Source organism: Salmo salar, chromosome 21, assembly GCF_965601325.2.
Source record: "Salmo salar chromosome 21, fSalSal1, whole genome shotgun sequence".
Taxonomy (NCBI): domain Eukaryota; kingdom Metazoa; phylum Chordata; class Actinopteri; order Salmoniformes; family Salmonidae; genus Salmo; species Salmo salar.
In genome coordinates, this window is record NC_138311.1 from 23,240,745 (window position 1) to 23,256,115 (window position 15,371).

Consider the following 15,371-nt stretch of genomic DNA (forward strand, 5'->3'; position numbering starts at 1 on the left):
CTAAGCCCAGGATGTTCATACTTAACTAAAGGTTCATTTTAATATCCAATATCTACAAGTACAGCAATACAACAACGTGGACCTAAGTGAACCTGGGCTCCCTTCGGGAGGCTGCAACACTATAGAACATTCAGATAGAAATAGATTGTGTAAAACAGGTAGGACTGTCGGCCATGCATAATAAGGAATTGTATTGGTTCACCTCTGTGAGCGCTATGCAGTAGATGCGTCCGGACCACTGGATTTCTAGGCTGGTCCCAGATCTGTTTGTGCTATCTTGGTCATTGTTAACACTCAGGGCATCTCACCCACTTAGTGAGTGAGGCTACAAGGCCTCCGGGTGTCAGGTTTGGACTGCCCACATTAAGGAGGTCAGGTGGGACTGAGTGGTATGGGTGGGGTTAGGGGTCACGTGTTACAGGCTAGCTCAGGGTTGTGGCCAAGGTCGGAGGAAACGCATCCACGGCAACAGGGCTATCTGCATCCTCCATGTGTTTCCTGTTGAGGTGCTGCTATTCAGGGTGGGTCGGAGAGAAAGAAAGAGAGAAAAAGCGAGGGACATGGAGTGAGACAGAGAGCGAGAGAGAGAGGAGAGAGAAAGAAAAGACTGACGAGGCCAAAGCTGAGTTGTTTGTATTAAGTTTCTGTCTGAGAACGTATCAACGTGAGTGTGTGTCAGTATGTCTATGCATGTGTGATCGTATTTGTGATACGTGTATGAGAGTGTGCGTGTAGTGAGTGTGTGTGGTCCTTCTCTCGATTCATCCCATCATGCCCCTAAAGCGTTGTGATCAGAGGGCCGTGGGGTCTGTGAGGTTGACAGTGTGTGTGTTGAGTTGGCTGCTATGTGTGTGTTGGGCTCCATCAGTAGTGGAGCCTGCTGGTACTCCCCCTGCTCCCCAGCAGAAAGCCCTCATCCTGCAGAGAGCCTTTCTGGGGCTGGACAAGTGCAATGCCTGCGTGGGGACGTCCATCTGCAAGAAGCTCTTGAAGGACCAGATAAGGTAGGTGTGTCTGTCTGTCTTACTAAGAATCAATAGCTGGGTACAATAGCGCGGATTTTGCTCTCGCCTCTCAACTATTAAGTCCCTTTACAGTGAGCTCAGAACAGCACAAGGGATTGAATGTACGAATATGTCACAGTCTTAGTGAATTGACGGTGTTATGACATAGATAGACATCTGTAATGTCTGTGACCTGCTGTCCTAGTTGAATGGTTGTCAACCAACACCTGTGGTCATGATTCTGGGGGAAATCACACACAAACATGTTTCCTGTGCACGTAGTACTGTATATTCCTAACAGACTTCGATGTTACAGTAACGTGTGGCAAGAGTCCTTGAGTGTAACGTCTTAAGGAATATTATGACAAAACATTTTCCACATACAGTGGTTAATGTTGATACACCCAAAACACACGGCACGCAATGTCCCAAGTCACCTGTGAAAGTTCTGCCATCTGCCAGAGAAAATGGTTCAATTTCCATTGTTTCCAACGGATGCCGTGCAATGGCCAGGAAAGATCAACTGAGCCTCAACTGTGATCGAAGACTAACATAGATTAACAAGACGAACATAGAAAATATCAGTGTAATACATTTGTTTTCTGATTATGATTTTTAACTTAATCTTATGACAAGCCACCATTTCGGCAACTGTACAAGTGGCCAACTCAAGGTTTGGTTACATTCTCCACACTGCTTTTCCTCTAACATACAGTATTTCAAAGTATACTTTGGGTGCATCTCAGTTGTCTTGAGTAGCTTGAATCACCCCCTCATCTCCCCGCCCCAGGTTTGATTGGTGGATGTCCCCGGATACCACACTCCCATTGGCTGAGAAGCAGAGTTTCCCGGGGAACCTTACAGATGATTCATTAAGCTGGCGTCCTGTGGTCTTGTCGTTCCTCTCCTCCCCCTGTCTGCACTCGTCCTCCGACCGTTCAATCTGTCGCTCGGTGGGACGGCAGGGTCCCTGCAGCATCGAGGCCGTCCTCAGGGTCACACCCAGATTCCAGAGCTTGAACCAATCACATCTTCTGCTGCCCCATATTGTGAAGGTATGCATAGGTAGATCAATATATATAGATATGTACACTATATATACAAAAGTAAGTGGACACCACTTCAAATTAGTGGATTTGGCTATTTCAGCCACAGTAGTTGGTGACAGGTGTATAAAATCGAGTACACAGCCATGCAATCTCCATAGACAAACATTGGCAGTAGAATGGCTTTCTGAAGAGCTCCGTGACTTTCAACGTGGAACCATCATAGGATGCCACCTTTCCAACAAGTCCGTTTGTCAAATTTCAACTAAGTGCTGTATTGTGAAGTGGAATCGTCTAGGAGCAACAATGGCTCAGCCACAAAGCGGTAGGCCACACAAGCTCACAGAACGGGACTGTGCTGTCCTTGAGTTACAAACTGCCTCAACGTCAGCACAATAACTTTTAGTCGGGAGCATGAAATGGGTTTCCATGGCTAAGCAGCCGCACACAAGCCTAAGATCCTCATGCGTAATACCAAGCGTTGGCTGGAGTTGTGTAAAGCCATTGGACTCTGGAGCAGTGGAAACGCAGTCTCTGGAGTGATGAATCACACTTCACCATCTGGCTGTCTGACGGATGAATCTGGGTTTGGCTGATGCCAGGAGAACGCTACCTGACCCAATGTATAGTGCCAACTGTAAAGTTTGGTTGAGGAGGAATAATGGTCTGGGGCCGTTTTTCATGGTTCGGGCTAGGCCCCTTAGTTCCAGTGAAAGGAAATATTAACGCATAGCATACAATGACATTCTAGACGATTCTGTGCATCCAACTTTGTGGCAGCAGTTTGGAGAAGGCCCTTTTCTGTTTTAGCATGACAATGCCCCTGCGCACAAAGCAAGACCCATACAGAAATGGTTTGTCGAGTTCAGTGTGGAAAAACTTGATTGGCCTGCACAGAGCCCTGATCTCAACCCCATCGAACACCTTTGAGATGAATTGGAATGCCGACTGCGAGCCTGCCCAACATCAGTGCCCAACCTCACTAATGCTCTTGTGGCTGAATGGAAGCACGTCCCCGCAGCAATGTTCCAACATTTAGTGGAAAGCCTTCCAAGAAGAGTTGAGGCTGTTATAGCAGCAAAGGGGGGGGGGGGGGGGGACCAACTCCATATTAATGCCCATTATTTTGGAATGAGATGTTCGACGAGCAAATGTCCACATACTTTTGGTCATGTAGTGTATACTGTATATGACTTAGGAACTGGTAGGGGTGTGAATAGATGTTAACAGGTAGAGGTGTGGATGGGTACAGATGTGCAAACAGGTGAGTAAACTTCAATATTCTGAAACGTGGTACCCTCCTGAAACCTTGGCTGTACCCCATCCAGGGTTTGGCACCTCCCCTGTTGCGCTGTCCCTCCCAGAGACTGCTGGACCGCATTGTGCGCCGCTATGCTGAGGTGGTGGACGTGGGCAGTGTTCAGATGAAGCACTTCTCAGAGAGAGACAAACTACGGCTGCTCTACACGCTAGCTGTCAATCAACAGCCTCTCATACTGCAGGTGGGCCATAGACATACATAGATACTCACAGCCAGTTTCCCTGACACAGATAAATCCTAGGACTAAAAAGCATGTTAAAATGTAGATTCTCTATTGAAAGTGTTTATTTTTGCAAGAACTAGGAATAATCTGTTTCCAGGAAACCAGCCCTTGAGTGCAGGCATAAGTATACTGTAGCATTCTCAGCACAAAACCAGGAAACTTGTGGACATCGTTCTGTAATGGCTTTGGACGGATTTGGATGACTGATGTAATCAAGGTTGTGGGTTCACCAGTTACTGTATCTAGCTTTACTTTAACAATACTGACAATAGAAAGGTTATAGCTATTGGCACCCTATAACTACACGGACCATGGAGATTTTGATACACAATAAAAGCAGCAAAGACCTCAGTTGACTGTGTCCGAGAACAGAAGGAACAGTACCCCCTATAGGTGTAACCAAAACAAACACCATGTTCCCCTCCTCATCACCAGATGTTCCCAGGCACCGAGGGCTGGCCATTCCCCCGCTACCAGGGCTCGTGTGGCAGGCTGATGGTGTGGGCAAGCTCCAGGCCTCTGTGGGGCCTTTATGGTTCCTCCAGGGAGTTTGTCCAGAGGGTGGACGTGGCCTACCAGCTACTCCATATCACCCAGGGCCTGGGCCACAACAGTCTGGGTTTCCTGCTCTACTACACCAGGCTAGGGGAGGATATGTTTGGCCTGCTGGATGACCAGCGAGTGTTCATCACAGATGCCAGCAGCATAGGGGTCATTGACCTGGAGCAGGGTGAGTGGAACAAATGGGTACTGGCTCTGTCGTTAGAGGATAGGGGGACTCTGCAAATGTGATGTGGATGATGACGATTGTGTTGATGACGACAATAAGGGGTTTCACATTCCCAAAGAACTCAAAGCTCTTTTACAAAGGGTTGGGGAATCGGGGCGGGCTCACCTCATCCATAACAGTGAAAATACAGTATATTTTCATAGCTGGGAGAGTCAGAAAGTCAGAGATGTGATCAGAATAAATATTCCTTTGAATTTTCCTTAAAAGTACCTATCGTTATGAGCTTATTGTGTGGCTTACACAAGCATGTCTGTCTGATCCACTGCATAGAAACAAATCAAATCAAAGTTTATTTGCCATGTGTGCCTTACAGTGAAATGCTTACTTACAGGCTCTAACCAATAGTGCAAAAAAGGTATTAGGTGAACAATAGGTAAGTAAAGAAATAAAAACAACAGTGAAAAACAGTAGCGAGGCTACATACAGACACCGGTTAGTCAGGCTGATTGAGGTAGTATGTACATGTAGATATGGTTAAAGTGACTATGCATATATGATGAACTGAGAGTAACAGTAGCGTAAAGAGGGGTTGGCAGGTGGTGGGACACAATGCTCACAACCCGATTAGCCAACACACAAGCAGACAGGGAGTTTTCCAGAAACATCACTGTACTATCAAGGTTCAGTCTTTAATCATTATCAGCCGGATGTAGCTGATAGTGTTATTTAGAACCTCACACAGGAAGGATATTTTTTACCCTGTTCCACTTTTTTGAAACCGTCAATTAACACTTCCTTTTTTCTGTTCTGCAAATCATTATATTGGGGTCACAAACATCTGTGCTCTTATCAGACAAGTTTCAAAACATTTTCTGTTTCAAAACATTTTCTCCCTATTGAACACAACCCAGGTTTCTTTTGTGTGCTAGTAATCAGAGGCAATGGTGTCTCTTTTAGCTCTTCTACTGAGATGCTGTGTGCTGTAACAGAATTGTAAGTACCTACAACAGACGAAAAAGCTCCCTGGCAATGAGAGTAGTGAAGTTCCTTTTTTTATGAAACAAAGACAATATATTCCACTGTATCAGATATACAGAAGCTCAGTGGGGACATTTAATGATGTCAGTTATCTTTGTGTTGGTCAGGATCCTTGGTGTGGCATCATATGAAAGATTGGGTTGGAATAACGTGGGCAATAAGGCCCACACACAGACTAGGGAAGTTTATCCCTATAATGACTGTCATCTCAGCAGTAAAAGAGGACTCAGAGGCAAACCTTGTTTGTCAATATTACAAACTAGGGAATGGACGCAGAGAAATTATACAGTGTATGTATTAAAACGTATACACTGAGTATACCGAACACTTTCCTAATATTGAGTTGCACTCCCAGACACTCTCCTCATCTAAAACAACAACTCCGCGTTGTTGGAAAATGTCCCGTAAGTAAACATTTCACTGTTAAGCCATGTTCATATCGGCAGTTTGAAGAGACTCAAATCCAATTTTTGGCATATCTGATTCAAATCTGTTCTTTTTCCTGCAGTCTGACCGACAGGTTTGAAAAACAAAACTTATTTGAGCATTAAGGCCTGCAGTGTGAACACGGCTTTAGTCTACATCTGCATGTGACTAATAACATTTGATACCACCTACACTTATCCAGTCTTTTTAGTAAGGGTCAAAGCATTTGGATATGGTCACACTTACTCTCTCTTCCAGGGTTCCCCCCAGACCCTCCCTCCCAAACAGGCTCTGATGGGGACATCTTCTCCTGCCTGGGTCAGGGTACATTCCCCTGCCATCGCTCTCCTCCCTGCAGCTCTGTCCGCCCTACCCAGAGCCTCACTCTGCTCTGCACAGCACTCCTGCCCAGACTGCTGCTCACAGAGAGGGGGGCCCAGACAACCAGGCTACCCATGGAGGGTGAGGCAGAGGCGGGGAGGTTGGCAAGAGACGTGCCCCTGTTGCTGGGTGTGTGCGCAGACCCTAGCCAGCCTGACTGGAGGATTATGGCAGCAGTAGGATCTCTGATGGACCTGCTAAAACCCATGAGGCCCTGCAACCCACACTACACCTACAGGTACCCAGAGTGCAGATACAACCAAGACTACTGAGAGCTGGCAGGACTACAATACCCATACTACAGCCATAGACAAATGTTAAGTCCACAGGTGCCCAGAGTGCACATATGAACTGGGATCCAGACAGTTGGTGGGACCGTGCTTCTACACCTGCATTGCTTGCTGTTTAGGGTTTTAGGCTGGGTTTCTGTACAGCACTTTGATATATCAGCTGATGTAAGAAGGGCTATATAAATACATTTGATTTTTGACTGCAGAGCTTTGATATTAGACTGACAACGGGACTGGAGTGTTGTGTGCTGGAATGACTATGCACTGAGCTGAGTTGACTATGCACACAAAGGGGGTGGTGGTTCTGCACGGGGCAGTGTATGTGAAGTCTGTAGTACTTAGCAGCTTGTAGTGCTTGCCTGCTGCTTACCTGCTTTAGACCTCAGCTACTTTCAGGTAGTGAACCGGTCACAGCAGCTCTGTGCATCATAGGAAAGATGAACATGTAAAGAAGCATGAGAAGTTCCACATGTAAATAAAGAACTTCTGTTAAATGATGCATAAAACATCCTTCAAACAATAAAAGCATTTCAAGGAGGGTCTCTGCACAATGCTTTGCTAAAGCAATTTTATTCATTTAGAAAACAGGAGGGGCCGTGTATAAAATGACACGACTCCTTCAAATTTAATGGCAGGAACTCTGAAGAAAAAAATTACAGCATTCCAACAAAGATTTTCAAGCAATAAATATGCATTTTATAAATAAGGTAAATTTACAACAAGATTAGAAATAAAATGAAAATCACAAATTAAAGTTTATTCCTTAAAAGTCTATGTGCAACCCATTTCTCTTGGTGACTTGGCTGTTTTTCTCTCTCATTTTATTCATTTTTTTTACCTACAGAACCAAAACATTAGTATGGTTCCAAAATAACAATAAAAGCTGTAAAAAATATATAAATCGCTCAAACTCTTCACATTACAAAATGTTGTTTTCTTATTATTTCTTGCCCAAAGTAGTATCTATCTAACATACAAAAGACCAGCTATGCTAGGACTTAGACTCATCTCAAGGGAAACAAACTTAGAGGTGTATATCAGCCCACAAACAGAATTAAAAAAGGAACAATTCTGCAAGTCAGTAGTCTGTGTGACGTTGTTGCCAGTTATAACATAATATATACAAAAAGTCGCAAGTCACTATTTTTTGTCCATTTTTGTGTGTTTTTCTAGAGAAGTTACAGCTAAGCCAGGCAGCATTGGAACAGTCTGGTGGCAGTAGCTGGCAGGAGTAATGCCCTCCCCCTCCAGTCCTCTAGGGGGAGGACAACTCTGCTCTGCTCTGGGCAGGTTGCATAGACACACAGCTTTTCACACAGCTGCCTTGTGGGATAGCTACAGAGAGCAGTGGAGGACTGCTGGCTTACTTCCTGAATATCAGAAAAGGGTATTCTGGTAGGTTTCGGGAGTCCAGGGAGGATTCTTATTGTCCTCAGAACAACAGAATGTTACCGTCAAGAGGAGGAAGGCAGAGGAGCGGCCTGTGGAGGGAGAGAGAGGGATGAGATCATTTTGGCTATGTAAACAGTTAAACATTAAACTCCTAAAGCCTTACTAGTGAACTAGTACACTTTTACAAAGTGTGCATGATCATATACTCTTACTTGAACTAATGATGTGAATTCTGACTCACCAGTGTGTAGACTTACTACTTTCAATACTATCACATTTTAAGAGTGAATCTTCTCTTCAATGATACCATATGGCAGTGACTGCAGTAATTATGCAAGGAGGAATGATAGCCTAAGTGAATGTTGGCTCCTTGCACAATGCACGTCTCCCTCGGTCCCTCTGGCTTGTCAATATGGTGTTTATGCCGATTTATTTTTCCACTTGTTTATGCCTCCATCCTTGGTACAGTAGCTAGTTAGCTAGCTTGATTTGCACTGTTTTAGCATTTCTAAGCACACCACTTGACCAGGTATTAGATTAGGGGAAGCAAAATTAAATACTCCTCCTTGGTGGACTTTTAGGGAGATTTAATGTAGAAAAATTTCATAAAATACCCGAACACTTCACCTCTATATGCCTGTCACAAACTCAATGGCAAGGGAAACTTTGTGGGGCAGACCCAGAATATAATGTTGCAAATTTGCTAGTGAGATCTCAAGACAGGTAGAGTAGAAGCAGAGTAGAGAAACAATGCGATTGAAAGACAACCTGAACAAACTTTCATGCATAGAAAATATGATTTATATAGGACATTTATTTTCATCAGGATATTTTCTGCTGGACAATTTATCAGGCAGTTTTATTTGTCTGCTTTTAAATATTTTTAATCAGCCAAGAGTCGGCAATTACCAGCTAATGGAAACACTGGTGTAAACTATTCATGTGACATGGTCATTAACCTATTAGTCATCATAAAATCACTAGTGTCCTTGCTGACTTACGAGTGTGAACTGGTCGTAGACCTGGGTGAGGTCGTCCATCTTGTACTGCTCCAGCACCACAAAGTTATCCAGGTTACAGCTCCCCCTACGGGCACAGTCCTGACAGTGCACCACGTATGTCTTCCTGCTGTTGCTCTCACTGGTTACAAACAGCAGGTCAAACACCTCCACCTGCAGATGGAGAAAGAGGTGAGATTGTGAAAGGAGGTAGGTGTGCGCGCGTTCACATGTGTGTATGTGAACGTTTAAAGATTAAAATGTTAAATCACTAGCCAAATTAGTATTTTTTTTTCTTCACAAAATTTTAAATCACAGTGCAGTTATCACAAAACTACCACTAAACAGCTCCTGATCATCATCACAAAGGGAAAACATTTTACAAATAGGCAAACCTAATGCAACAATGGGAGTCTGGATGCGCAGCACACGTGTTTAGATGGAGCGGTCGGATAGAAATTGAGTGAGACACGTAACGGAGAGAAAAGAGAATGTGGGGAGAAGAAATGTGATCACTTGGCTAGGTTTATTTTTTTTGTGAGTCGCTAATGCACACAAGAGGCTTTTTGCCCCTTGCCAGATAGCCGCTGTGAATAAAAATGTGTTCTTAATTGACTTGCCTGGTTAAATAAAAGGTTAAATCAAAATAACAAATGGAAAGAACACTAGAGTCAACATGAATTAAAGGTTGCTTTCAGGACAACATTACAGCTGCCCGAAGCAGATTCCAGATGGCGCCTACTGTATGACTGCGGTAGAACTTCATTGCCCCAGAGAGATCATACCACGCAATACAAATTGACGTGGAATTTTAATTAAACGTTCTAACGGAAAACCGCTTTTTTTTTTTATTGTTGCAGTTTTAAATTGAAGAAAAATTGTCTCTTTGTCACATCCCTAGTGTGTGTACCTCGCAGATGCTGCAATAATGTGCAGGCTCATCCCTGGTCCTGCCATGCCACACCAGCTCCTTGCCTGCCGCCTGCAGCAGCTCCCGCAGCATCTGACACTGCTTCAATGTCCGCAGCAGACAGTACCTAGCAGAGACAAACAGACGCGTACAGGGGTTAGCTGTGTGTGTGCGCGTGAGAGAGTGAGTGAGTCTGTGAGCGAGAGAACAAATGACGTATGTGGGCGTGTGACTCACTTGATCATCTGGAAGAGCTTGCTGTCGGACACTTTGATGTTCCTGGCCATGTTCCAGGAGAGGTGTATCATGGGGACGATGGACTTCACGCTTTGCAGCTTATTCCACTCATATCGCTCTACCGCCAGCTTATACTGGTATGCTGGAGAGAGGGAGACATGGAAGGAGAGGGAAAATGGGATAAAGGGGAAAGGGGAGCAGGAAGATGAGAATCAAATGACAATTCAATTTCAAACTTCACTATGTCATAGCCACAAGTTGACACTGTCATACGCCTAGTTTCCTGAAACAAGTCACGTGTCGCGAATCCCTACTTCACAGGAGAGGCAGAAATAACTTCTGGAACACGTTAACTTTCATATACCTAAATAAAAAACTTGTATGGCATCTATAAATATGAATACAATTCTTATTATGAGCCTAGTTGGTTTAGCCACGGAAAAAGGTCATGGATGGGCTGGACATGCCGAGAGATGAGTTCAGATTGGTCTGCCATGTAGCATGCTTCTGTATATAACATGAGCTGCTCAGTATGTGTAGGTAATCATTTCTAACACGGCTTTTTGGAACGGTATCACAAAGAACTGTGATAATGTTGCCAATGCTCTCCACTCTCTGGAGGACCGAGTTTTGAAATCTGTGGAATGCCCAGTGGAAGTAGAGTGTGATAGCTAAGGAGATGGAGAAAATTCAGGCGTTTGATTGCAAATATATGCGGAGGGAGTTGAAAAGAGAATACACAAAGACTGTTGTATAAAACACCTGTCTCCGGATTACATCGTCAAACTAAGTCCAACCATGGCATCCGTGACAGAGAGGGAGAAGCGTTCATCCACGAATATGGGTAAGAGAGTCTAGCTAGCTACATTTTCAGATATTACACGTTTCTAATTGTCAGAAAGTTGTCATTGCAAGTTAAAGCGTACTGTTAGCTAGCTAGCTTAACGTTTGCTGACTGGCTCACTAGCTAGCTAATGTTACGTATCTGATCTGTGTAGTAATATTAGTCATATCTCAGAGCCATTTGCATTGCTAGCTAGCTAACATTTAACCTATTTGGTTAGCTTTAGCTACCTGTAGATTCATGCAAGGTAGTAACGTTATGAGTTGGGATTATGGATCATTGTTTAGCTTGTTACATGTCTAAACAAAAGACTCCACTATGAAAGTAACATTTCACTGTACCGTTTACACCTTCTTTATCCTGTGCCTGTGACAAATAAACAGATTTTATTTGATATAGTGTGTGTTTAGAAGAGACAGTAATGTGAAGAACAACATGACCAGCACTAAAGTCAAATTATGATATAATGTTAGGCCAACGAGACAATGTCCTAGTTAAAAAAATTATCTGTTAGAATGCCCTGCTTTTATTTTGTCACACTCACAACCGTAAGCTGTTTTCTGTAATTAGCTCAACCATTAACTTGTAATTCATGATCTTGTTGTGAGTTTATTTTCCTGTAATAATTAATACAAGTTAGCTAAAGTTAAGATGTGGTCAGCTATATATGGTCAGTATTTGAACTAGATAGCCAGCTAACTTAATGTTAGCTAGCTAACTTAATGTTAGCTAGCTAACAAGTTTGAAACTAACCAAAACATTGTATAGAAAGTTGCTTTTAGTTGCCAAATTTGCTAGATTGACATATTCTACAGCATTCGGAAAGTATTCAGACTCCTTGACTTTTCCCACATTTTGTTACGCTATAGACTTATTCTAAAATTGATTCAATTGTTTTTTCCCCCCTAATCAATCTACACACAATAACCCATAATAACAAAGCAAAAACAGTTATTTTTGTTGAAAATATCACATTTACATAAGTATTCAGGTCCTTTACTCAGTACTTTGTTGAAGCACCTTTGGCAGCAATTACAGCCTCGGGTCTTCTTGGAAATGACGCTACAAGCTTGGCACACCTGTATTTGGGGAGTTTCTCCCATTCTTCTCTGCAGATCCTCTCATGCTCTGTCAGGTTGGATGGGGAGCGTCGCTGAAAAAGCTATTTTCAGGTCTCTCCAGAGATGTTCGATCGGGTTCAAGTCCGGGCTCTGGCTGGGGCACTCAAGGACATTGAGACTTGTTCCGAAGCCACTCTTGCATTGTCTATTAGCTGTGTGCTTAGGGTCTTGTCCTGTTGAAAGGCTAACCAGGTTTTCATCAAAGATCTCTGTACTTTGCTCTGTTCATCTTTCCCATGATCCTTCTGAGTCTCCCAGTCCCTGCCGCTGAAAAACATCCCCATAGCATGCTGCCACTACCACCATGCTTCACCGTAGGGATGGTATTGGCCAGGTGATAGGCGGTGCCTGGTTTCCTCCAGACGTGACGCTTGGCATTCAGGCCAAATAGTTTGATCTTGGTTTCATCAGACCAGAGAATCTTGTTTCTCATGGTCTGAGTCCTTTAGGTGCCTTTTGGCAAACTCCAAGTGGGCTGTCATGTGCCTTTTTACTGAGGAATGGTTTTGCTCTGACATGCACTGTCAACTGTGGGACCTTATATAGACAGGTGTGTGCCTTTCCAAATCATGTCCAATCAATTTAAATTACCACAAGTGGACTCTAATCAAGTTGTAGAAACATCAAGGATGATCAATGGAAACAGGATGCACCTGAGCTCAATTTCGAGTCTCATAGCAAAGGGTCTGAATACTTATGTAAATAAGGTATCTGTTTATTTTAAATTTGCAAACATTTCTAAAAACCTGTTTTTGCTTTGTCATTATGGGGTATTGTGTGTAGATTGACGAGGGAAAAAAGTAATTTAATCCATTTTAGAATAAGGCTGGTACGTAACGTAACAAAATGTGAGAAAAGGGAAGGGGTCTGAATACTTTCCAAATGCACTTTAAATTTGACGTCAGATGACAATAGAATGTTTATGATGTCACTGCAACAACTGTATACAGACATTTTTATTTTTAGCAAAGCAAAGCAGTTCGACACAACAGAGTTACACAAGGAGTAAAACAAACATAGTCAATAATACAGTAGAAAAATAAGTCTATATACAATGTGAGCAAATGAGGTGAGATAAGGGAGGTAAAGGCAATAAATAGGCCATGGTGGTGAAGTAAATACAATATAGCAAGTAAAACACTGGAATGGTAGATTTGCAGTGGATGAATGTGCAAAGTAGAAATACTGGGGTGCAAAGGAGCAAAATAAATAAATAAATCAATACAGTAGGGGAAGAGGTTTGGGCTAATTATAGATGGGCTATGTACAGGTGCAGTAATCTGTGAGCTGCTCTGACAGATGGTGCTTAAAGCTAGTGTGTTTCCAGTTTCAGAGATTTTTGTAGTTCGTTCCAGTCATTGGCAGCAGAGAACTGGAAGGAGAGGCGGCCAAAGGAGGAATTGGCTTTGGGGGTGACCAGTGAGATATACGTTCTGGAGCGTGTGCTACGGGTGCGTGCTGCTATGGTGACCAGCGAGCTGAGATAAGGGAGGACTTTACCTAGCAGGGTCTTGTAGATGACCTGGAGCCAGTGGGTTTGGCGACGAGTATGAAGAGAGGTCAAGCCAACGAGAGCGTACAGGTCGCAGTGGTGGGTATTATATGGGGTTTTGGTGACAAAACGGATGGCACTGTGATAGACTGCATCCAATTTATTGAGTAGGGTATTGGAGGCTATTTTGTAAATGACATCACCCGAAGTCGAGGATCGGTAGGATGGTCAGTTTTACGAGGGTATGTTTGGCTGCATGAGTGAAGGATGCTTTGTTGCAAAATAGGAAGCCAATTCTAGATTTAACTTTGGATTGGAGATGTTTGATGTGAGTCTGGAAGGAGAGTTTACAGTCTAGCCAGACACCTAGGTATTTGTAGTTGTACACATATTCTAAGTCAGAACCGTCCAGAGTAGTGATACTGGACGGGCGGGCAGGTGCAGGCAGCGATCGGTTGAAGAGCATGCATTTAGTTTTACTTGTATTTAAGAGCAGTTGGAGGCCACGGAAGGAGTTGTATGGCATTGAAACTCGTCTGGAGGGTTGTTAACACAGTGGGCCAGAAGTATACAGAATGGTGTCGTCTGCGTAGAGGTGGATCAGAAAATCACCAGCAGCAAGAGCGACATCTTTGTTGTATACAGAGAAGAGAGTCGACCCAAGAATTGAACCCTGTGGCACCCCCATAGAGACTGCCAGAGGCCCGGACAACAGGCCCTCCGATTTGACACACTGAACTCTATCAGAGAAGTAGTTGGTGAACCAGGCGAGGCAATCATTTGAAAAACCAAGGCTGTTGAGTCTGCCGATGAGGATGTGGTGATTGACGGAGTCGAAAGCCTTGGCCAGGTCAATGAACGCGGCTGCACAGTATTGTTTCTTATCGATGGCGGTTAAGATTTCGTTTAGGAGAAGGTACGGTGGAATTCGAAATGGTCGGTAATCTGTTTGTTAACTTGGCTTTCGAAGACTTTAGAAAGGCAGGGTAGGATAGATATAGGTCTGTAGCAGTTTAAGAGGGGGATGACCGCAGCTGCTTTCCAATCTTTGGGAATCTCAGACGACACGAAAGAGAGGTTGAACAGGCTAGTAATAGGGTTGCAACAATTTCGGCAGATAATTCTATAAAGGGTCCAGATTGTCTAGCCCGGCTGATTTGTAGGGGTCCAGATTTTGCAGCTCTTTCATAACATCAGCTGACTGGATTTGGGAGAAGGAGAAATGGGGAAGGCTTGGGCGAGTTGTTGTAGGGGGTGCAGTGCTGTTGACCGGGGTAGGGGAAGCCAGGTGGAAAGCAAATGCTTATTGAAACTCTCAATTATAGTGGATTTATCGGTGGTGATAGAGTTTCCTATCCTCAGTGCAGTGGGCAGTTGAGAGGAGGTGCTCTTATTCTCCCTGGACTTTACAGTGTCCCAGAACTTTTGTGTTGCAGGAAGTAAATTTCTGCTTGAAAAAGCTAGCCTTGGCTTTTCTAACTGCCTGTGTATATTGGTTTCTAACTTCCCTGAAAAGTTGCATATCACGGGGCTGTTCGATGCTAATGCAGAACGCCACAGGATGTTTGTGTGTTGGTTAAGGGCAGTCAGGTCTGGAGAGAACCAAGGGCTATATCTGTTCCTGGTTCTAAATTTCTTGAATGGGGCATGCTTATTTAACCTCTCTGCGACATCTGGGACGCTAGCAACCCACCCGCGGTACACACGATCAACAGCCAGTGAAATAGCAGGGCGGCAAATTCAAGACAACAAAAATCTCAATTCTAATTTCTCTAACACACAAGTATTATACACCATTTTAAAGATAATATGCTCCTTAATCCAACCACAGTGTCCGATTTCAAAGGCTTTACGGCGAAAGCATAATATTAGATTATGTTAGGACAGCACCTAAACAAGAAAAACCACACAGCCATTT

At 43.7% G+C, this 15,371-nt stretch overlaps 2 protein-coding genes across 7 annotated transcripts in view; one reads left to right on the plus strand and one right to left on the minus strand.

The window, feature by feature from the left end:
* The first annotated feature begins 620 nt into the window (after positions 1-620).
* Positions 621-6,998, plus strand: dipk2b (divergent protein kinase domain 2B). The gene is given in 5 exon segments (NM_001139885.1): positions 621-1,004; positions 1,795-2,059; positions 3,379-3,552; positions 4,030-4,324; positions 6,047-6,998. Coding segments are annotated over 5 exon segments (1,362 nt in total). The 5' UTR covers positions 621-771; the 3' UTR covers positions 6,442-6,998.
* Position 6,999: 1 nt separating this feature from the next.
* The window catches only part of kdm6a (lysine (K)-specific demethylase 6A), a 103,263-nt gene continuing 94,891 nt past the window's right edge, over positions 7,000-15,371 (minus strand). For all 6 annotated transcript variants that reach the window (XM_014164464.3, XM_014164463.3, XM_082967040.1 and 3 more), the window contains 4 exons: positions 9,997-10,138; positions 9,760-9,886; positions 8,853-9,023; positions 7,000-7,940 (listed from right to left, as the gene is read on the minus strand). In XM_014164464.3, coding sequence (XP_014019939.2) covers positions 7,914-7,940; positions 8,853-9,023; positions 9,760-9,886; positions 9,997-10,138 — 467 coding nt within the window. In that variant the 3' untranslated portion in view covers positions 7,000-7,913. The remainder of the gene's footprint in view (positions 7,941-8,852; positions 9,024-9,759; positions 9,887-9,996; positions 10,139-15,371) is intronic.